Below are 23,481 nucleotides of genomic sequence, written 5' to 3'. Positions count from 1 at the left end.
TACTTTTATTATTGATGCTTTGGATCAATTACATTTTTATTGCACATTTAAAATATGGAAAATTAAAATAAAAATATAAGATGGAGGCTTTTATGGTGGGCAAGTCATTTCCCTTCTTTGAACCTCACTATCCCCATAGCTGCAAAGCGCCCATCTAAAGTGACAATCATATGCTTTCCTCTGCTGTCATTTAATGCCAGCTAAAATGTCATTCTGTAACAGTGGTTTCCCCATACCCACTATCAGCTATTGCCCCACCACAGTTTCAGAGTAACTGCACTTGTATCCCCCTTCTTCTCCCCATGGTCCATTCCAGGAGTCCCCAGTTAGGTCTCAGATCTCCAGCCACCACCTGTCTCTGGGCAGGGTTTTAAGGCTTCACAGCCCCCTGCTGTAAGTTTGAAATTCCCAGCAAGCCAGTCTGCCTTAAGGCTAGCACCTGAGATTTGCTTTCTCTTCAAGGGCTATGATAATGCTTAATTTGTAATGAAAGAGTTGCTGGAGCTCAAGCAATATTTTTACTTCCATAACTGGTGCAGCAAGCCCAGAGGTGTTGGGACTATGAACTGCCAAGACTAGAGGTGCCAGGGCTCAGTCCTGGCACAATTTAAGCACTGGCTATAATTAGTGTGTACCAACACTTACGAGTTACCACACGGCTCTTTATCAGCAGAGTACCTTTATTCTTAGGATAAAAGCATACAGAGAAAACATATAAACAACACAGGTCCTACACACTTACTAATAAATGTACTGTACTATAAATTGCCCATCAGTCTTATGGGTCCTAGTAGGCCAAAGTTATTCCAACTGTTCAGCAGGACTGGACGCAACATCCTGTCCATTTCCTCACTCAAAATGAAGGCTCTGTGTCTGTTTAAACTCATCCTTTTAGCACTTTCTTTGTTCCTGAATCTCTGGAAATCCTAGTTTGAACCAGCCCAGTGGGTTCTTCTCTGGAGTTGTTTACAGTCTGAGCAACTTACCTGGATCACCTTGATATACAGACAAAACTACACAGGCTCTTTTCAGGGGGCAAGACAAAGATGCCACATTTATTATGACAACAATTTGATTTATAACCAATAACTAATATCTTAATTCTTATACACACATTATACCTAATAATTATACACACACACACATATATTTACACATACACTCATCCATCAGGTGTTCTGCAGCTGCTGCATAGTTACCAATTCTGAACATAGCTTGATTTTGCAGCTTGACTTCATAGCTTGTGGTGGCTAAGTGGCCAGGAAAGCCAGGCACACGGATGAGCTGGGTCTCTGTTGGGAATGCACTAATGCCCTTCCATGTTAGCAGCAGAATGTTACCCTCCAAAGTCTTCCATCTCACTCATCCTTTTTGTAGGCTTTAGTTTGAATCCAGAGTCAAGTGGTATGTCTACACTACAGGATTATTCTGATTTTACAGAAACCGGTTTTGTAAAACAGATTGTATAAGGTCGAGTGCACACGGCCACACAAAGCACAATAATTCGGCGGTGTGCGTCCACGTACCAAGGCTAGCGTTGATTTCTGGAGCGTTGCACTGTGGGTAGCTATCCCGTAGCTATCCCATAGTTCCCACAGTCTCCCCCGCCCATTGGAATTCTGAGTTGAGATCCCAATGCCTGATGGGGCAAAAACAGTGTCGCGGGTGATTCTGGGTAAATGTCATCACTCAATCCTTCCTCCGTGAAAGCAACGGCAGACAATCATTTCGCGCCCTTTTTCCCTGGATTGCCGTGGCAGATACCACAGCATGGCAACCATGGAGCCTGTTTTGCCTTTTGTCACTGTCACCATATGTGTACTGGATGCTGCTGACAGAGGCGGTACTGCAGTGCTACACAGCAGCATTCATTTGCCTTTGCAAGGTAGCAGAGATGATTACCATCCCTATTGCACTCTGCCATTGTAATTTGGCGATGAGATGATGATTTTCAATCATTTTGTACCGTTTGCAATTGGGAATTGGTGATGACGGTTATCAAGCGTTTTGTACCATTTGCTGCTGTCATGGGTGCTCCTGGCTGGCCTCGCTGAGGTCGGCCAGGGGTGCATGGACAAAAATGGGAATGACTCCCAGGGTCATTCTCTTTTTTATGTTTTGTCTAAAAATAGACTCAGTCCTGCCTACAATATGGGGCAAGTGTACTAGAGAGCCAGAGAGCACAGCCGCTCCGAGTCAGAGCCACAGAGATCCCGCAGAAATGATGAGCTGCATGCCATTCTAGGGGGTGCCCCTGCAACAACCCCACCAATTGCTTCCCTCCTCCCACACCCCTCCTGGGCTACCGTGGCAGTGTCCCCCCATTTGTGTGATGAAGTAATAAAAGAATGCAGGAATAAGAAACACTGATTTTTTAGCAAGATAAAGTGAGGGGGAGGCAGCCTCCAGCTGCTATGATAGTCCAGGCAGGACATTAAAGAGTAGGGGGGAGAGGAACGCAGCCTCCCGCTGCTATGATAGTCCAGGGAGTACAGAATCTTTTCTTTAGACACGAAAAGGGGTAAGGGGGTTGATGGAGCTAAGGCTCCAGCTGCTATGATGAGGACAGTTACACAGCATTTTGTAACATCTGCCAGAAATGACAGGGAGTCATTTCCATTTTTACCCAGGCGCCTCCGGCCGACCTCACCGAGGCCAGCCAGGAGCTCTCACGGGATGATGACGAGGACGGCTATCAGTCATTTTCTACTGTACCGTCTGCCACCAGGGAAGGGAGGGGAGAGAATGCTGCTGTTTAGCGCTGCAGCACCCCGTCTACCAGCAGCATTCAGTAGACATACGGTGACATTGAAAAGTGGCGAGAAATGATTTTTTTCCCTTTTCTTTGAGGGGGAGAGGGGGGATAAATTGACGACATATTCCCTGAACTACTGGCGACAATGTTTTTGATCCTTCAGGCATTGGGAGCTCAGCAAGAATGCAAATGTTTTTCGGAGACTGCAGGAACTGTGGGATAGCTCAAGTCCTCAGTACCCCCTCCCTCCCTCCATGAGCGTCCATTTGATTCTTTGGCTTTCCGTTACGCTTGTCACGCAGCACTGTGCTGAGTCCCTGCTGTGGCCTCTGTCTATCATAGCCTGGAGATTTTTTCAGATGCTTTGGCATTTTGTCTTCTGTAATGGAGCTCTGATAAAACAGATTTGTCTCCCCATACAGCAATCAGATCCAGTATCTCCCGTATGGTCCACGCTGGAGCTTTTTTTGGATTTGGGACTGCATGGTCACCCATGCTGATCAGAGCTCCACGCTGGGCAAACAGGAAATGAAATTCAAAAGTTCACGGGGCTTTTCCTGTCTACCTGGCCAGTGCATTGAGTTCAGATTGCTTTCCAGAGCGGTCACAATGGTGCATTGTGGGATAGCGCCCAGAGGCCAATACCATCGATTTGCAGCCACACTAACCCTAATCCGACAAGGCAATACTGATTTCAGTGCTACTCCTCTCATCAGGGAGGAGTTCAGAAACCAGTTTAAAGAGTCCTTTATATCGATATAAAAGGCCTCGTTGTGTGGATGGGTGCAGGGTTAAATCGGTTTAACGCTGCTAAATTCGGTTTAAATGTATAGTATAGACTAGGCCTATAGGTCTTGCTGTGTCACTCTGCCTCTGGGTTTGTGATTGATCACCCGTCAAATGCAGACATGACTTTCAGCCTCGGACCTGGCTTTGATCTTCCTTCTATTGTACCTTTTCTTTTTAGGGTAGACTCTTTTTACTTTGTTATGGCTCTTGTCTGCATCTTCAGCCGTTGGTGTTTGAACTTTATTTCATCAGGACAGGCTGGGGCTTGAGGTTGATTCCATCAGCCATACATATCTCATTTACACATAACACATCTAAACTAAACTAATAAGATTACAGCAGGGTTTGCATAAATGAAGGTTGGAGCAAGCTTTTACAAAATGGAGTGGTTTTAAATGGGGTTTGAATTACAATATGGCAAACAGTGAACAGAAGTTACAATGTAGGCAAGTGTAATAAATGGTGAACAGAAGTTACAATACTGAGATACTGAAACAGTGCAAGTCTCGGTGATTTAAGCAGGAACTGGATTGATAGTGAAACTTAAAAAGGGAGCTGACTGAACAGCTATGGCTCTTAACAAGCATCTTCATTGTCAATTAGCCAGTTATTGGGGTAACCAGTTTTATGAATGAATGTTGTTTCATTCATAAAACTTTACTTATGAAGTTACATTAATAAAGTGAACAATTAAAAACCATTTCATTCATCAGTTCTACAACCTGCATTGTTTTTCATTCCTGGAGAAGCTGTAGTAACCCACCTTCATGGAGAAGAACATAACCATACATAAACCATTAATAAATAAGGCTGTAAGAAAACTGTGGGCCATGATTTTGTTGCAGAACCAGAACTTTCAATATTCACTGCAAATTTTTCACAATGCCATTCAGTCAAATTTGGCCTGGCCACCCACCTGACATAATCCAGGAGGATAATGGGGCCAGGATACATGTGAGTTGGGCCCGGCCCCACAGCAGGCTTGTCCCACTTGCTGCCCTGACTCTGCACCAAATTCCACTATCTGCACTTAGCCCTGCTGGTGCTGGCCTGACCCTTTGTCCGGGTGCAATTCCATCTCCTTCAGATTGTGTGAGCTAGCCACTGAAGAGCAGTGGCTCTTGTGCAACTTTGAGGACTTCATCTTTTGCAGCTGCCTGGCTGTGCTGGTGCACAGGTTCAGGGAGGCCCTAGTGAGTGGGGCTGGGTGCAAGCTGTGGCTTATGCCTCCCATACGGGAGGGAACAGGGGAGCTCCAGCCCTCTCCAGTCTCTGAGCTAGGGTCGCCTCTAGGGTTCAGGATTGTTAGGGCCCACATTCTGCCTTGAGTGTTGAAGGTTTGGACAGGATTATGCAGCCTCTGTGGGAGGGTAAAGGACTTGCTACCAACTTGAGATCTATTCAGTTACAGAACAGGAGTTTAGGTCCTGCACCATCCTCTGCAGCCTGTCCCTCCAGCTGCCAATATGCACCTTCAACCCAAACGCAACTTTAACAGATTGGCCGCAACTTTCAGATTAACAACAATCTAACAATGTAACATGATGGCCCCCAAAGATACTATCTGTCACAACTCCTGCCTCAGTTTACCTATTCTCGTCTTCCCAATAACTGCATCCACGCTCTCATGTGAGTCAATAACACCCCTTTGGGGATCTGGTTTATTAACATAGAAATAATTTAACTTAATGCTATACATTCCTGCTCCCCTAGTAATTTGGCCTCAACAGCTCATTAAGATCCTGTGGGGCTCAGCAGTCTGTTTGCCCTGTTGGAGGAGGGCAATGGAAAGCCAACTTCCTTCTATCCCTTAGCAAGCACAAAGGTGAGTTTGCTTTGACACTCATTAGCACTTTACTCCTGGGGGAATTCTGCACCACTGCACATGCACACAGTTTATGCCTCCCCGCAGATTTCTTTGTTTTCTCACAGAAGAATGACTTTCTGACAGGGAAGCAAAGGAAAGCCACAAAAACAGTCATGCAGCCCTCCCCAGTAGTATGTTTCCGGTGCCCAGGGCAACTGGCAGAGAGGTAAATAACTGTGGGGTGGGAGTGGGACTGGGGAAGACATGGCTGGTGGCTCCTACCCTGCACCAGGCTCAGCTGCTAGTCCAGACTGGGCTAGGGAAGACAGGACTTCCTCTTCCTCAGCATGGCATCTGGGGCAGGATCAGACCCACCTCCAGACTTCTCCCCGGGCTGTAGGAAGCTCTGCAAACTTTCCCCACCCCACTGCTTCCTGCAGGGGGAGGGATCACTGTATAGGGAGCTAAGCTGTACTCAGACTTCCACTGCTGAGCCCCAACCAGCTTCACCTTCACCTGGACCCCCCTGTCTCACTACCGCTGCACCCAGAAGCCCCTGTGCATCCAAGTCCCTCACTGAGCTGCCCGCAGCCACATTGCCCCACACAGACCCCTCTCAATCCACACCTGGATTCAATACCGGATTTACAATGGCGCCACTGGTGCCGGGCCCACGGTTGAAAGGGGCCCTGGCCCTCTCTTCCTTGCCCCCCACCCTCTCCTGTGAAGTCAGAGAAGCTTGATGCTGCCGGCTGCTGGGACTCCGTGGCAGCCTCTGCTCGCAGCAGCCTGGCTTCTCCCCTGTCTCTTTCCCCAGCATGCTACGTTCCCTCCTCCCCCACTCCCTGCTGCCGATCAGCTGCGTGCTGGCAGGAGGGGAGGAGGAGAAGAGAGCATCAGCACGCTCACCGCTCTGGGGAGGAGGCGGAGGAGGGGAAGAGGCGAGGGTGAGGCCTTTGGAAAGGGGCTCGAATTGGGGCATACCCCCTCAAGCCCCATGTGAGCACCCCCATGACCGCAGTTCACACCTCCAGCCCCCTGCCCACCCTGACCGCTGCACCCCCTCACAGACCCCCAGCCCCCTGCACCCTCCTCACATACCCTGAGCCCCCTGTCCTGACTCCTGCACTCCCTCACACACAGCCCCCTGCACCCCCTCACACACATCCAGCCCCCTGTCCTGACCCCTGCAGTCCCCTCGCACTCCCCTCACACCTCCCCAACCCTGACCTCTGCACCCCCATACCTCCCCAGCCCTGACTCCTGCATCCCCCCTCATGCCCCCTGAGCCCCTGCCCTGAAACCTGCAGCCCCCCTCACACACCTCCAGCCCCCTGCCCTGACTCCTGCACCCCCCCACATCCCGAGAACCAAACAAGCGCTCCACACCCCAACCTTCTGCCCCAACCAGAGCCCCCTCTCTCGCCCAAGCTACTGGCCAGACCCCACACCCGAACATTTTTTTTACAATATTTGGAAAGATCATTAAGTGGTCTGTCGAGAGCCTCCATGATTTTCAAGTGGTCTGTGGAAAAATAAGTTAGTCTACAAGAACAATTAAGATACCTCACTTTATTTTCATTTACTTGCTATTACTTATAGGAAGAAGATGAAGAAAAAAAAGAATGAAAAACAAGGGCAGGGGGAGATAAGAAAAAATGTTCTTTTTCTTGGCTGAGTCCCAAAAATGAAGCTGAGCACAGGGCCGGGGGACCCCACTAACTCTAAATTCACCACTGGCTGTCAAGGTCACCTGGGCTGAAGATACTGTCAGGGCCAGTGTAACCACTAGGCAAACTAGGCAACCACTTAGGGCACCAAGATTTGGGGGTGCCAAAAAGCGGTGACCCCAATTTTTTTTTACACTACAGTGGAGTCACATCTTACACAGGGGTTAGGTTCTAAATTCACTGCATAAGAGGAAAATTGCATATAGTGAAAATTACCATAAAGTACAGTATACACTAGAACAGGGGTCCTCAACCTACGGCACGCATGCCAAAGTGGCATGCAAGCCGATTTTTTTTTAATGGCATGCTGCTGGTCCCAGCTACTGCTAAGCCTGCTGCTGACCTGGGGTTCTGTTCACTCAGCCGGCAGCAGGCTGAGCAAGGCCAGAGTGGGCCGGCTCCTGCCAGCTGGAGTCCCAGCCGCCTGCCCTGCTCAGCCCACTGACGATCTGGGGTACTGGCTGCTGGCCCCTTGCCAGACAGGGTCTCGGCCACCGGCCCCGCTTAGCCTCCTGCCAGCCTTGGTGAACGACAGGAGGCTGAGCGGAGTCACTGGCTGGGACCCTGACTGGCAGCTGAGTGAACGGAACCCAGGCCGGCTGCAGGCTCAGCAGTGGCTGGGACCTGCAGCCTGCCATAAAAAAAAAAAATCAGCTTGCATGCCCTCCCCGGGGGGAGGGCGGGGGCAAGGTGGAAGTTTCACCTAGGGTGTAAAATATCCTTGCACGGGCCCTGGATACTGTGTCAGCTGATCCCCACAGTCTCCAACCTATCTGGGAAGTACAGCACACATGGCCCTGCGCACTAGCTCCTCTCCACTCCCTAGCCCACCCACCACTTGCCCCCCCCTTTAAGGCTTAGCCCTCTTACTTTTAAAAATGATTGCTTGCCCCTCTCCCCCACTCAGGCTTTTCTGGCAGTCCTATTGCCAGGTATCCAGTTTTAGACTGGAAACTCCACTAGAAAACAGGACCTGAGTGTCCGGTTAGCAGTGCTGACTCAAACTAAGGGTATGTCTACATCTACAATTTTGCAGCGCTGGTTGTTACAGCTGTATTAGTACAGCTGTATAGGGCCAGCGCTGCAGAGTGGCCACACTTACAGCAACCAGCGCTGCAAGTGGTGTTAGATGTGGCCACACTGCAGCGCTGTTGGGCGGCTTCAAGTGGGGTTCGGGGAACGCGAGAGCAAACCGGGAAAGGAGACCAGCTTCGCCGCGGTTTGCTCTCGCGTTCCCCGAACCACCCTGCAAACCGCAGGGAAGGAGACCTGCTTGCTCGGGGGTTCGGGGAACGAGAGAGCAAACCGCAGGGAAGGAGACCTGCTTGCTCGGGGATTCGGGGAACACGAGAGCAAACCGCAGGGAAGGAGACCTGCTTGCACGGGGGTTCGGGGAACGCGAGAGCAAACCGGGGAAGGAGACCAGCTTCGCCGCGGTTTGCTCTCGCGTTCCCCGAACCCCCCTGCAAACCGCAGGGAAGGAGACCTGCTTGCTCGGGGGTTCGGGGAACGCGAGAGCAAACCGGGGAAGTAGACCAGCTTCGCCGCGGTTTGCTCTCGCGTTCCCCGAACCCCCCTGCAAACCGCAGGGAAGGAGAGACCTGCTTGCTCGGGGGTTCGGGGAACGCGAGAGCAAACCACAGGGAAGGAGACCTGCTTGCACGGGGGTTCGGGGAACGCGAGAGCAAACCGCAGGGAAGGAGACCTGCTTGCTCAGGGGTTCGGGGAACGCGAGAGTAAACCGGGGAAGGAGACCTGCTTGATTACCAGAGGCTTCCTCAGGTATGCTGGGATACCTGCTTATTCCACGGAGGTCAAGAAAAGCGCTGGTAAGTGTCTACACTTGATTACCAGCGCTGGATCACCAGCGCTGGATCCTCTACACCCGAGACAAAACGGGAGTACGGCCAGCGCTGCAAACAGGGAGTTGCAGCGCTGGTGATGCCCTGCAGATGTGTACACCTCCTAAGTTGCAGCGCTGTAACCCCCTCACCAGCGCTGGAACTTTGTGATGTAGACAAGCCCTAAATGTCTGGTTATAGGAGTAACCACATTAGCCTCCACTCCTCCCACTCCTAACTCCGACCTCAGAAGGCTAGAAGAGAACCTGTCCAGCTGCTGTGGGAGGAGGGGCAGCTCAGTGCAGAGAGAGACAATGAGAATGGGCTAGAACCAGGTAGGTACCCGCTTGTGGGCAGGGGCGAGGGGGATCCTTTTTACCCCCTCCTTAGCCCTGCTGTGCTTGCAGTTTACCTGTGACCCCTCCCTCGCTCCAGAGACCAACCGTAGCTCCTGCACCACTGTGCTTTTACCCCCAGCCCCTTTTACAGTCATTCCCCGGGGGGACCACAAATATGTTTGGCACTGGGCCCACAAAAAGTTAATCCGACCCTGCCTGGATTCCCCCCACGCTAAGCCCCTCCACACTTGGATCCTGCCTTGCTGAGCCTGCCTGCCCACACCTGGTGTACCTGGCACAGAGCGGCAGGGCTCTGGGGTATTTCTGGGGCAGGCCCGGTCCTTGCGCTGTGTCAGGGTTGAGTGCAACCTTTCTGCTGGGTCCATCTTCCGAGGGGGGAGCTGCACAGTGATCTCCCACCTCTGTGCAGCCAGTGCTCTGTGCTCCCCAATGCCATGCTGGAGCCTCCACATTTATTTGAAAAATAACGTTTGCAGAATCTTGCAGAATTTTATAATGTGTGCAGAATTTTTGATTTTTTTGGCACAGAATGCCCTCAGGAGTAGCACTTGCACTGTCCTGTCCAGGCTACTTATTCCTTCTTGAGGAGCTTGATCCTACCCCTCGCTACAGATAGAGCCAGGTCTTTCCCTCTGGCTGCTATGGAGCACTTCTTCCCCACAGCCCTCTGGACATGAAGTAGGTGCTTTGCTCTTGCACCTTTCTCTGTCTCCCTCTTATAAGAAGGAGGGAGACAGAGAAAGGTGCAAGAGCGCAAAGCACCTACCTCATGTCCAGAGGGCTAGATGAGGTAGGTCCCACCCCCATGGTACTGCACATGTTGCCTGGTTACTTGAGCCAACAATACAGCACGTTCAGGGAAGAAACTGGGAGATTAAATATGACTGCTTCTTGGCTCTGAGTAGCAGCACTATCCATCCCAAGGAAGCAACCATGGTGGACGGGGAAACAGAACGATTGTAGGAAAAAAGGCCATCTGAAAAGGGGGAAAATAAGTAAGTGGAGGGTAAAGACAAAAGAGATGGGGAAAGAGAGAGAGGAAAGAAAACAGTTTGAAAGCTACAGATACCAGTAAAGAAAGGCTGGATTTGTGGCTAAGGTATAGGACTGTGAGCTCAGCTTCTGTTCCCCACTCTGCACTGACTAGCTGCAGGATCTTAGGAAAAGCACTACCTCTTTCTATGTCCGTGTTTATCCAGGCTTGAAAGGGGGATGAAAAGATTGCTCCACCTCAGAAGTCCTGGGATATTAGAGGGGGATGCGTGCACCCTTGATACACCCTCGATACACCCTCATTGTACTGTACACCCATATCATTCCTCCAGGGCTGCCCAGAGGATTCAGGGGGGCAGGGGCAAAGCAACTTCAGGTGCCCCTTCCATAAAAAAAGTTACAATACTACAGAATTAAAAGTTTATTAAAGAATGTTTAAATAAAAATGATACAAAGAGTTCAAAGCGTCAGTTGTTGGTCATTGGGGGCAACATACAGAGTATAGGGGGACACTGGTATGTGGGAATTGGTTAGCACATAACATATACAGTCTGCAAGGTCCCCCAATGTGGGGTGTATGGTGGGTGGGATCAAGAAGCAGTAAGGAAGATGTGAGGGTACATCGCTCATACAGTGGGTTACACGCAGTCATGGGTATAAGTAAGCGGGCCGGGTAATGGGGACAGGATGACCCTCACATGGTGGACTCTAGTTCCGTGGCTTTAGGGCTTAGGGGATATGGTTCAGTGTGTGTGTGTGTGGGTTAACAGGCCTCCCCCCCCCGTGGGTGCAGTCTCATGGGGGCCACTTGCTTCCCCCCCTGTGGGCAGCCCTGCATTCCTTTCGCTAGAATCTCCACAGGCTCTACACAGAGTCACAGTTTCATTGCTTCATTGCTAGTGATAACCCCCCAGATATTAAGGGTGAAGCATCAGACACCCTACCCTGCCCTGCCCTGCTCTGCTCTGCTCCTGTCCCCCTCCCTCTACAGCAAGCAGCAGACGCCAGCGCGCTCTGAACGGCCATCGTCCAGCCCACCGGCGCGCGCGCTCGCCTTCCGTTCGTTTTACTCCCTCCAGCCGACGACTTGGGTTCTGGGCGCTGATTGGCTGCCGCCTTCCCGCTTCCTTCCCCCCCACCGAGAACCCGCCATTTTGAAAACCTTGTTGATTCCGGCCGCGGGGAGAGTGTGAGCGCGAGACGTGGAGCGCGCGTCTGTCCCCGCCCCCATCCCGGTAATTGTGAACTGTCGCCTCCAGCCGCCGCCCACACGGGCGAAAGGAGCCGGACCGCGCTGGGCTGCGCCGAGCCGAGGTAGGTGAATCGCGGCCCCGGTAAGGGTCCGCTGTGATCACGGGGCGCAGCCAGGGGCTCTGGGGGCGAGAGGCCTGTGGGAGCCCCGGATCCCTGGCGTGGGTGGAGTCACTCCGACTGGCCGGCCTAGCAGGGACCTAGCCCGGCCGGGCCTGCTCCCTGTGCGGGAGCCTGGGGGAGCCGAGCCGAGTGCGGCGGGCGCCGGGGCCCTCCCCCACTGCCACTCCCGCTCCGGGTCGCTGATGGCCGGGCCTGGCCGCCCTCATTTCTCCCTGCGGCCAGTTGTGGTTCCCGCCTGAAGGGTTTCCTGGGCCCCCCAGTCCTGGCCCGGCCCCAGCCCCGCTCGGGGTCGCTGCTTCCCCAGCCACCGCGCGGGGCGACCTGCGCTTCCCTGCAGCGTCCGGGCGCCTTGGGCCCTCCCGTCCTGCCCTGCGGAGCGGATGCATCCCCGTGAGCCAGGGTCCCGCAGAGCACACGCTGCAGCGGCCACCCCGCCTTGTCAGTGCGTGTGGGTCATTCTCCAGCCCCGACACTGGTCCCTGTTCAACGCTGAGTTAAGCAAGGTAACCGCCAGTGACTCGAGTATTGCAGAAGAGGAGGCTTGGCTACGTCTTTAAAATTGCTGCCACTTTTGAGTTGTGTGAAGAAGCTGAACAGTTGAAAATGCCCCGAGGTATCTCTTTCGAATTGGAGTAGCAACACAAATGATTGAAAAGTTATTTCTCAATTTGCTCATTAAGCATCTCGTTTGGCAAACTGTGTGAAAAGTCTTCTCCTCCTCTTCCTCCGTCCTATCGTCTCTCGGTAGGCCACAACATCTCTGAATAGCAGTGGTTCTCAACCTTTCCAGACTACTGTACTCCCAAGTTTTTCCTCACTTTAAAAGCTCAGGCACCAACTTTCCAATATGCGGAGGGGTGCTCACTGCTCAACTCCTGGCTCTGCCACAGGCTCTGCTCTCACGCCCCTCTTTCCTGCCCCTTCCCTTGAGCTTGCTATGCCCTGACTGCCCCCCCCCCTCCATGCCAGGAAACAGCTGATAGGGAGGAAGGGGGAGGTGCTGATGGGCAGGGCTGCCAGTGGGTAGGAGGCGTGGGGAGCTGATAGGGGACCACAGACGTATTATGGTAGCTCTTTGATAATGTACATTTGTAAATTCTGGCTCCTTCTCAGGCTCAAGTTGGCCACTTCTGCACTAATATGTGATTGATGAGCCATACATTTTTATGGCCAGAAGGATCAGACTAGATTATCTCATCTCATCTTTTGTATATAACACATGCAACCTAGAATTTCACCCAGTTATCGTTGTTCCAAAAGCAGCATGTACACCTCTAAATTGTTTTTTGTTCGTTCCTTATGTGAGTGTGTACTTACTATATGACAACATAAACTTAGGTCAATATTCGTGTTTAACCAAAAGCAGAAGTATATATTCCTTATTTCAGGTGTGGCATAATGAAGATTGTGGGTTTTGTTTTAAGCATTTGTATTTTCTAAGTCTTGATATTTTGTCAGCAGCTTTAAGCTATGTTAATACAATGTTACTGCTTTCAGTAGGTATGTCTGCAGGTAGTTCAGGATGCAGACTATGAGACCTTCATGTCTGGAAGGAATTGATACATTGCCGTTTCTTCTAACTAAAACTTTTACTTTAAAATGAGCTGTTCTTTAGTCGAGTATTTGCAGAGTCAGAAAAAAAATGACCAGACCTGCATTAGGAGGATGTGAAAAATTGTCCATATTCCTCTTTAGGTTACTTGAATTTGTGTTTATAGCATCAAATAGTCAGTCTAAAGTACTCAAACATCCCAGTAATGTTGTGACAGGACTTTTATCCAACAAAAATGTCTGGTAGATACATTTAGACTTGGACAAATTAGGTTTTTTTGGTAAATGTCAATAAACCTCAGTTGCACTGTACAAACACACAGGGATGAAAAAAAAATTTCTATCAATAATCATTTAAATTTACAGGTAGGCAAAGTAAGAAAAATGTTGCTTGGAAATGTACTAGAGTTTGATTTAAGGATATTTACTGTGTATATTTTGACATAATGTTGACAGTTTGTATTTTAATGGTTACAATGCTTTAACTTTTTGAATCCCTGCCATTACATAATTGTCTGACCCTCCATAATTTGCCATAACTGAAAATATTTAAAATAAAGCTTAAAACCCAATATTACCCATCAAAATTATTTTAAAAAAATGAGTTCTGCCTTGCCTATATAGATTCAAGATTTTATTTTAGATGCTGTAATAAAAATGACAGTTCCCTTGTGTTCCACAGAGCCACCCACCATGTCTTCCTCAAAAGATGATACAATGTCTGCTGAACAGACAGATGAGAGAGAACCTGAAACTGAAAACAAAGTTGAGGAGAGTGATGAGGAAGAGGAGGAGGAGGAGGAAGAAGAAAAAGGTAGGTAAACATGCAAAGAAAGGGCTGAATTAGGGGTTAAAGTATCAGGTTATATTCTGCAATAATTCTTTGGAGTAATCACTGTTCAAGGATGAGTGGAAATGTAACAAACTAGAATAACTTTGGGAATGAAAAAGGGGGCATGGCTCTATGTGCAGATATTTCCTAATGTCTAACATGAAAATCTAAGTTTATTTTATTAAGCTTCCCCAGAACTTAATTTTAGGAAATAATTTCCTTTTTTAATGTGACTAACTATATGGCAATCTCCATATGAGAGGAGTCTCAGTGGACCTTTTTATTGCAATTGAAGCAAGCATCACATGGACTCTTACATTGTATCCATGTAATGGATGTTATTATGGTGGGCAGTCTAGGGATAAGAAATTCCTGGTTGCTATGTACTTGGCAGAGGAGGAGATTACAGTTGAAGACAGAAGGAGCATGAAGGACCCTTACAAGTAGTTTCTATTCTGGGAATCCAATGGAAGCTATAAGGAGCAGCTCACTTGAACAAAAAGTTACTTCTCTGTTGTCAAGAGAAGGCCACATTAATAGGGGACGCCTTCTTCATCTGCCGAGAAGGAAAGTTCATGTGTGTCTACCCACTATTACTGCCTATGGTATGATAGGTATTAACTAAGGCTCAATCCTAATATTTCCACAGTGCTCTGGACCAGTGTGGTACTCAACTCTGTTGTAGATGGCCAATATTGATACAGTAGGACTGGAAATCTAGTCTCAGATAATCTTTCAGAACCAAGGAACCTCACTCCATCCCAAACTGAAGAGCATTTTACCTCACTTCTTGTTTCCTGACAAGGTGGAGCTCTAAATCCTGGGGTGTGGCTGGAATACTACAACGTAATTAAAATAAGTTCTCATCAATAGGCTTGGAAAGAGATTATATTCAAACCTACTTTTATCATATCTGTATGTATAGTTCAGCTTGTGTGGCTCCAGTTAGTTGTAAATCAGTTCTGTAAAGTCTCGTGGTTACGTAAATCATAAGATGATGTTTGGGGCTCTTCTTGTTAGTTCAGACTAGCATTTTACACTAAAATTTTGTGCAATCTCTCTTTTAAGTTAATTAGGTACTTCTACTGCATGTTAGAATACTATAACTGATACCTTGAGATATGTTGAAATTCTGCCCCTTCTCTCCATATGATAGCAATGCAGTTGCAGTGTTTGTCTCACTATTTGTGAAATGTTATACTTATGGGAAACTGTCTTTTGCAGAAAAGAGTCTCATTGTTGAAGGGAAGAGAGAGAAGAAAAAAGTAGAGAGATTGACCATGCAGGTATCCTCGTTACAAAGGGAACCTTTTACAATTGCACCAGGCAAGTTTGTTCACTTATTTCAGAACTATAATTGTTCTAACTAGTAGTGAATAGTGAAATTTCTTAAGATGACTAAATTATGAATCATAGATAAGATAACTGAGCCACTGTAAATCTTAAAATAGGGTGTTGATTTCTTTTTACCTAAAGAGAGGCTATTAAAATTACAAATGTGGAGAGGTTTGTGTAACTGTCCATCAACAATGTTGAAATATTTGAACAAAGTAAATTTTTACCTGATCTCGGGCAGGCACATGATATATAGTTACCATTTGTGAATGCAAGAGCTGCTGAGAATAAATGTGCAAGTGTATGTAACCTCTGTTTAGACACACAGCATTGGGTAACAAAGGAATAATATAAAGATGGCTAGCAAGTTATTTAATTACGATAGACACAGTAAACAGGCAGTCATCTGCCATCTGAAGTTTTTGATCTAGTAGTAAAATAACTTTCCTCCTCTACCTCAAATATTTCAATTTTAAACACTTGTATTTGAAACAGATACTACAAGTTATAAACAAATGTCATTTTGAAGAACATGAATGAGAGACGCAACATAACTTGCTTTAACCCTTTCAGGAAAGGGACAAAAACTTTGCGAAATTGAAAGGATACAGTTTTTTTTGAGTAAGAAGAAAACAGATGAACTCAGAAATCTACACAAACTTCTTTACAACAGGCCAGGCACAGTAAGTCCTTTAAGTCCATCTTTTGCATGATATTAACACTCTTTTGGTAGAGTAAAACATGTATAATGTATCCTTGCTTTTCCAAGTGGACATGCGTGTCTTTTTAAAAGCTACATAGTTAAAATGCGTGCCCACAGAATGTTAGCATTAAGGTACATAGTCACTTAAAGGATTTCACACACAATTATAATTATCTACCATTGTTAGAATAACATCTAAGATTACAAACACAGAATTTTTTTTTCTCAGTTCTTCAAATTGTTTACCCCGTGCGTTTGAGCACTCCATGCATAGTTGATTTCACTGTGGTCTCTTTATATTTTGTGACACTTTCATACAGCAACTGAGCGGAAGAGGACACTTTTTTTTATTTAAAACAAAACAAAAGCCTAGTCTCCCCCTCTTCCCCCCCACCCCCCAAAAAAAATTGTCTGAAAAAACACAAAAACTTGCAGGACTTGGGTAGATGAAGTACCTGAAACAACTTAACTTGCCTTTTGAGGCTGATCACACTTCAAGGTGATGTGTTACCCCTTTAAAATAATGTAATTTACATGACTCATCTCTTTAAAGAAAGAAAATACAAAAGTAAAATAAACTTGAAATTTGAAAAATAATTTGCTAGCACAGAAAATGTTCCAAATGATCTTAACTTTCATCAGTGGCAAATTTGTTTCTGAACTATTTATGTGCTAATGATCATACATTCAGTTTTGATGTGGGGGTGCGAAGAGGGTTGGATCATGGCTCATATTGTGGGGAGCGTTACCCATAAGAAGGGAGAATAATCTAATACTTTAGACTTTATTTCTAAAGGAGATGTTTTGAGATATGGAAGAAGCACTTATTCTTAAGCTTCATGTATTGGAGAAATTTTTGCAAAGATTTCTTATCGTTGCTAACACTGGGGTCAGCTTCATTGATGGTAGCAATGTTGAAGGAGCCCTAGTGTGGACAAGCTGCTGTAGTTTTAAGCATCCAGTTGACTACAATTGCTTCAAACAAATGTAGATGACCAAATGTTTAAAAGATCAGCTTCCGGTCTAAAGTAGAGCTCTCAGTGTTGTAACCAATGGTATAGCTGAACTGGTGTTAGCAATGGTGGGACACATTTGCAAAAATTCCTTAGTGAAGACAAGCCTATTGATGGAAGTTTGAAAGTCAAACTTAATGCTATTTTAAAGGGCAAGAAAATATGTGAAAAATACTTAACGAATCCAGGAATCGAAAAATAAAAGTCTAAAACTTGCCATCAATAAATGGCATAAAAATGCATTAACACAGAATTAAGATTGCTTGGTATGTCATCCCTTGCAGAACGCTGAGTTGAGCAAAACTCAGACTACAGAAGATCAGGCAATGCAAAGTTAAGGTTGTCCATGCCACCTTAACTCTGTCTTCTTCCAGCAATGTCCCAATACACCCTGTTAATGCATATACCTTTAATCTGCCAAATCCAGAGTTGCTGAAACGTGCGAATCCTTCACTTTCACTCACAGGATTCCATCTAACATCATTAAAGCACAAAAAGTGGATGAGGGTAGAGTTTGCCCACACCACCTTTCTTCTGGTCCCCTGGAGCTGGCAGTAGCCAATGGGATTTGTTTGCATACACTACAGGTGCAGTCAGTGTGTTAGGAGTACCTACAGCGAATGATGGAGTCATTAGTTGGGCCTGCTTGGCAAAAGTGTGTTTGAAACAAGGACATTTGTGGATTACTTTGAGGTGTTAGACAGAGTTGTGATTATATGAGGAAATCTGTGTTTTGCACCTTCCGAGAGAAGAGCTGTACGTGTACCTTTAGGATCCTGTATGCATAATTTCAGTAAAGAATTGTGCGTTATATCAGTAGTAGGGCATAAATCTCTTATTACAAAGTTATATTGTCAGCAGTTTGGTGGTATGAAAGGATTCTAATGCTTTAATGATCATAGAAATGTAGGTCTGGAGTAGACCTTAAGAGGTCAAGTGCAGCCCATTGTGCTGTGGCAGGACAAGTAAACCCTAGGCCATCCCTGACAAGTGTTTGGACCATCTATTGTCAAAAACCCTCCAATGGAGATTCCAGAACTTCCCCTAACCTAAATTTCCCTAGCTGCAGATTAAGCCTCTTACTTCTTGTCCTACTGTCAGTGGACATAGAGAACAATCGATCAGTCCTCTTTATAATAGCCCTTTACATATTTGAAAGTCCCCGTCAGTCATCTTTTTTTCTCAAGATTAAACATGCCTAATTTTTTTATCTTGCTTTATCGATCATATTTTCTTAACTTTTTAATCATTTTTGTTGCTCTCCTCTGGAGGCTGTCATATTTCCTGAGGTGTGGAGCCCAAAATTGGACACAGTAATCCAGCTGAGGCTCACCAGTGTCAGGAAGAGCAGGACAACTTTCTCTTGTCTTATATACAACATTCCTGTTAATAAACTGAAGAATATTAGTGTTTTTCCCAACTGTATCACGCTGTTGACTTGTATTCAATTTGTGAACTCTCAAATCCTTTTCAACCGTACTACCACCTAGTCAGTTATTCCTCATTTTGTAATTATGCACTTGATTTTTTTTTCCCCCCACATGAAGTACTCTGCACTTGCCTGTATTGAATTTTATTTTGTTGATTTTAGACCATTTCTCTAATTTGTCAAGGTTGTTTTGAATTCTGGTCCTGTCTGCCAAAATGCTAGCAATCCCTCCGAGCTTGGTGTCATTACCACATTTTATAACCATATGCTTCATTACATTATCTAAATCCATTAATTAAAATATTGAATAGTATCAGATCTAGGACTGGCCCTGTGGAACTCCACTAGATACTTCCAGTTTGATAGTGATAATTATTGTTTGAGTATGGACTTTCAACCAGTTATGCACCCATCTTAGTTATTTAATCTAAACCACATTTCCCTGGTTTGTTTATGAGAATGTCATGTGGGACTGGGTGAAAAGACTTACTAAAATTAAGATCTGTCTCCTGCTTGTCATCCCTCCATCCATTAGGCCAGTAATCTGCTAAATAGTTAATTAGGTTGGTTTGGCATAATTTTTTCTAGACAGATCTTAATAATGCTATCCTCTAGGTCAGTAGCTCTCAAACTCTTTTTACTGGTTACTCATTTCACATAGCAAATCTTTGAGTGCGATACCCTCCTGCCCCCCAAATTAAAAACACTTTTTTTTTAATATATATTTAACACCATAATAAATGCTGGAGGCAAAGCAGGGTTTGGGATGGAGGTTGGCAGCTGGTGACTCCCCACGTAATAACCTCATAACCCCTTGAGGGGTCCTGACCCCCAGTTTGAGAACCCTTGCTCCAGGTGCTTACAAATTGATTTAGTTTTTTCCAGTAGCTTTCAAGGTATTGAAGTTATGCTGACTGCTCAATAATTCCTAGGGTCCTCTTTGTTCCCCTTTCTAAAGATAGGTAGTTATGAGTTTGCCCTTCTCCAGTTCTCTGGGATCTCACCCATCTTCCATGAGTTCTCAAATATAATTGCTAAGGGTTCTGAGATTGCTTCAGCTAGTTCCTTAAGTACCCTAGGATAAATTTCATCCAGTCCTGCAAACTTGAATACATCTAATTTATCTACATATCATTTAAAACTTGCTTTTTCCCTATTTTAGCTTGCGTTCCTTTCTGTCATGCTTCCTGGGGAGGCATCTACCCTTATCATGAGGAAGCCTTGTCTCTGCCTGCTGGGTGTCAGTTTCCCAACTCCATCAGCCACAGGCAACACAAGCACTTCCATCTAGGCCTACAGAGACCCCACTGCCCCTTTACAAGTTAGCAATAGGCAGCCTCCAAATGTCTCCCTTGAGTGTCCAGCCCCTGATCCACTGGACACTCATAATATTTACAGATTTGCAGCTCCCAGGGGAATAGTACAACCCGACTTACCAGTTACATCTTCGATCACTGCTCTGTGTTACAGACACAGCACTTAGATAATTTGATAGTGAAAAGAAAACAAGTAAAGTTTACTTAACAAAATATAGAGATTCAAATGCTGACTAGATACTTCTGTGTCTTAGGGCAACGCTCATCCCAAAGTCCTAGTGTTTTACAGCCAGATCCTTCCATTCATGAAACAAACATGATGTCAGCTTGCCTGCTAGGTGAAATATTCTGGGTGTATGCACCCCAAGATATATCAGAACAATCCATTGTCCTTATTCATAAATAGGATGGTGTCAAACACCCCCCTTCCCCCCGGTTGTGTTTTCCTGTAGTTTTCATATCTTACTGAAATTGCGAACTCCTGATTAGCCTTTGGCTCAGAATGCAAATAGACATGAATTGTGAAGCGGAAGATACATGCTACACCAGATAGGGAAATAAATATCTGTTACACACTGCCTGAAACGAACATTCCTTAGATAGGTTTCACTTGCTTATCTGCCTTGCAAACATAATTTTCAGTTTAGAGATGTAACGACTTAAATGTTATCCATACATATGTTTCACAAGTGATTAAGGTGACCAGTTGTTAAATGGCTCTTTACCTCATATGCCACCCTTTAGTGAATTATTATTCATATATCTGATCCAGGGGGATCCCTGTAAAACTTTGTGCATCCCCTGTGCCTTCTCCCAATTGTCATCAAGAGGTTCCTGGGTCATACTTCCCCACTGTTAATTGTATTGAGTATCTGTTCACCGTTAACCTTGTTAGTGAAGACTGAAGCAAAATAAGCACTAAACACTTCAGCCTTCCTGATGTTATCAGTTAGCTCTCTTTCCCCACTAAGTGGAGGACCTATGCTTTCTCTCATCTTTTTATTGTTCCTAATTTATTCAGAGAAGCATTTCCTGCTCTTTATGTGCCTTTCTAGGTATAACTCTTTGTGCCTATACGTTTGCACTATTCTTTTGTACTCTTCCTTAGCAATTCATCCATGTTTCCGCTTTTTGTAGGATTCTTCTTTGATTTTTCAGGTTATTAAAGAGGGCCCATGGAGCCATATTGACCTCTTACTATTCTTCTTCTCTTTTAGAGTGGATTTGATTTAAATCACTAGTCAGGAAGACTTGATTTAGTCATGGATTTCTACATAAAAGTGCATCTTGTTGGTGGTTGTAACCTTGAAACATATTCTTTACAGCTCGGAGATAGATGTAGGTTTCATTTTTAGAAGGTACACTCTATACATTTTTGAAGTGATTTATTTTGAAAACTTTTCAGATTAGCTTTACAGCTATACCAGAAAATGAATGATTGGTTATTTCATTTACCAAAGATAATTGAAGCAGATATTTATGAAGTCATTGGGAGATAAGCTATCTCCAATTCAGTAGGTTAATCGTTAATATTTGGAGTATTTTCTTGCCATGCTGTATCAGGAGAAGAACATCACCAGACATTTAAATTCTTTTATTTAACTAAAAGAACATTATGTATTTTGGATTTTTTTCTTCAACAGCAAACATAATATTTTAACAAAACGAGCATATGAATTTTTGAATTTAGTTAAACATTCAAGTTTTTTTTAAATCAGGTTTGTTTCTGTTAAAATTTGTTCTTAACTAAAATAGTTAAATGAAATATTTTTTTAAAAAACCAAACAAATTAAATAGACTGTGTAAGCCAGGTCAACATGAGAAACTTAAAATATTGGCTTCTGCAGCTAACTCAATCATCTTCACCTTCATTTTCCTGTTTGTTCATAATCTGGAAAAGAAAAACAAGCTTTCCTGCTTTTTCAGGTCCCAAATGATTTCTCAGTTTGGAATGAATTAGTCCAAAGGAAGAAAATTATTCTTTCTACACCTGCAGAAGAAGCTACTGCTGTTAAAAGTGAGATCATGACTTCACTAGTCTCTGAATCCAAGTGTTTAAGTGACTTCCACCAGTTCACTGGTGTGACTTTCTTTAAAACATCATCAGCAAACATATATTTCTTGAATGGTTCACCCTTAGCGCTGAAGTTCGTTATAGTTGGCATTATGGAGGGATGATTGCTGGATGTCCACGTCATAGCGAAATCCTCTTCTTCAGCTGTTAAGGTTTGACCCTGGTACCGAGTATTGAGAATATTTGCAAGAAAATGAGCTGGAGATAGTGCTTGTCCCATTTGTTTTTTTTAATGCCTGTATTTTAACTCTGTCATTGCATATTTCTCTTTTTAAGATCTCACTCAGGGCATGGCTACACTTGCAGATGTAGAGCACTTTGAGTTAAGCCAGCCTTCGTAGATCGCAGTAGGGAAAGCTCTGTAGTCAGTCCACACGGACAGCTGCCAGTGCACTGGCATGATCACACTAGTAGCTCTTGCAACGGCCACAGAGAGTAGTGCATTGCGGTAGCTATCCCAGCATGCAGGTGGCTGCAACATGCTTTTCAAATGGGGGGCTGAGGTGGAGTGTGACTGGGAGTGTGGTGTGTGTATGCTGGTGGGGAGAGAGTGGGTTTTTTGGGGGCTGAAAGCATGTCAGCATGCCGTCTATTAAGTTCAGATGGCAGCAGACCTCTCTCTCCACTCCCTACTGCTTCTCTCTCTCAGCATTCCACAGTAATGATTGCATTGTCTCGGAGCAGATAAACATGCCGGCTGTCAAATGCAGCTTTCAAAGGGCATATCCAAAACAATGACAAGAGTGGCCACTTGCCTTAAGGGGATTATGGGACAGTTCCGGAGGCTAATCAGAGCGCAGTAATGCAACACTTCGTTCACACTGATGCTGGGGCACTCCAGCGGGGACGCATCAAACATTATTCTACTCACCAAGGTGGAGTACCAGGAGTGCTCTAGCTGTGGAGTCAGAGCGCTCTGTGTCTTGCCAGTGTGGACGGGTAGTGAGCTAGTGCACCTGGAGCTCCTTTACTGTGCTGTAACTCGCAAGTGTAGCCAAGCCCTCAGTTACTTCCAAATTTCAACAGCATCAGCAATAAAACAGCTATTTCCCAGCATTTTGTTCAAGGCTACAGAAATAGGCTTCAGGGTACTCGGCATGTGTTCAACATTTCTCTTAAGCCCAACTTTGAAAACTTTGGCTCTGACAATGCCATCTATTTTTTTTTTCACGATTTTATTCACAAACTGTCATCCGATTAGGCCAGTTCTTGATATAGTGCTCAAAATAGTCCACTACTGAGTTCCATTGCACGTCTTGTGGGAAAGTTTAGCTTGGTTCCTCCCACTTTTTTCAGAGCCGTGGTTGCAAAGTGGTTGTTACGGAAGTATTTTGCAATTTTAACAACATTAGCCTTTATTTCTGGAACACTGAAGTCTTTGGCTAGGAGATGCATCAAATGAGCAGTGCAACCATATGTTATTAGCTTGGGACTCTCTTCTAAATAATTTCTTCTAATCCTGGATACATCTGCAGCATTGTCCGTGATCAAGCTGCATTCTAGACACTTGAATTTTTGTTCACAGTTTGTGATAGCTTTTACTGCTGCTACTTGTAAGTATTCTGCTGTGTGTGCATTTC

The 23,481-nt window shown here is 45.6% G+C and overlaps 1 protein-coding gene across 4 annotated transcripts in view; it reads left to right on the top strand.

Moving 5' to 3' along the window:
• The first annotated feature begins 11,395 nt into the window (after positions 1-11,395).
• Positions 11,396-23,481, top strand: part of DEK (DEK proto-oncogene) — a 33,447-nt gene continuing 21,361 nt past the window's right edge. The window contains exons 1-4 of one of the 4 annotated variants that reach the window (XM_030552514.1): positions 11,396-11,608; positions 13,882-14,013; positions 15,256-15,357; positions 15,940-16,049. In XM_030552514.1, coding sequence (XP_030408374.1) covers positions 13,893-14,013; positions 15,256-15,357; positions 15,940-16,049 — 333 coding nt within the window. In that variant the 5' untranslated portion in view covers positions 11,396-11,608; positions 13,882-13,892. The other 3 variants (XM_030552513.1, XM_030552515.1, XM_030552512.1) reach the window with 3 other exon arrangements.

This window comes from Gopherus evgoodei, chromosome 2, assembly GCF_007399415.2.
Source record: "Gopherus evgoodei ecotype Sinaloan lineage chromosome 2, rGopEvg1_v1.p, whole genome shotgun sequence".
Taxonomy (NCBI): domain Eukaryota; kingdom Metazoa; phylum Chordata; order Testudines; family Testudinidae; genus Gopherus; species Gopherus evgoodei.
This window is presented reverse-complemented; position numbering and strand designations above follow the sequence as displayed.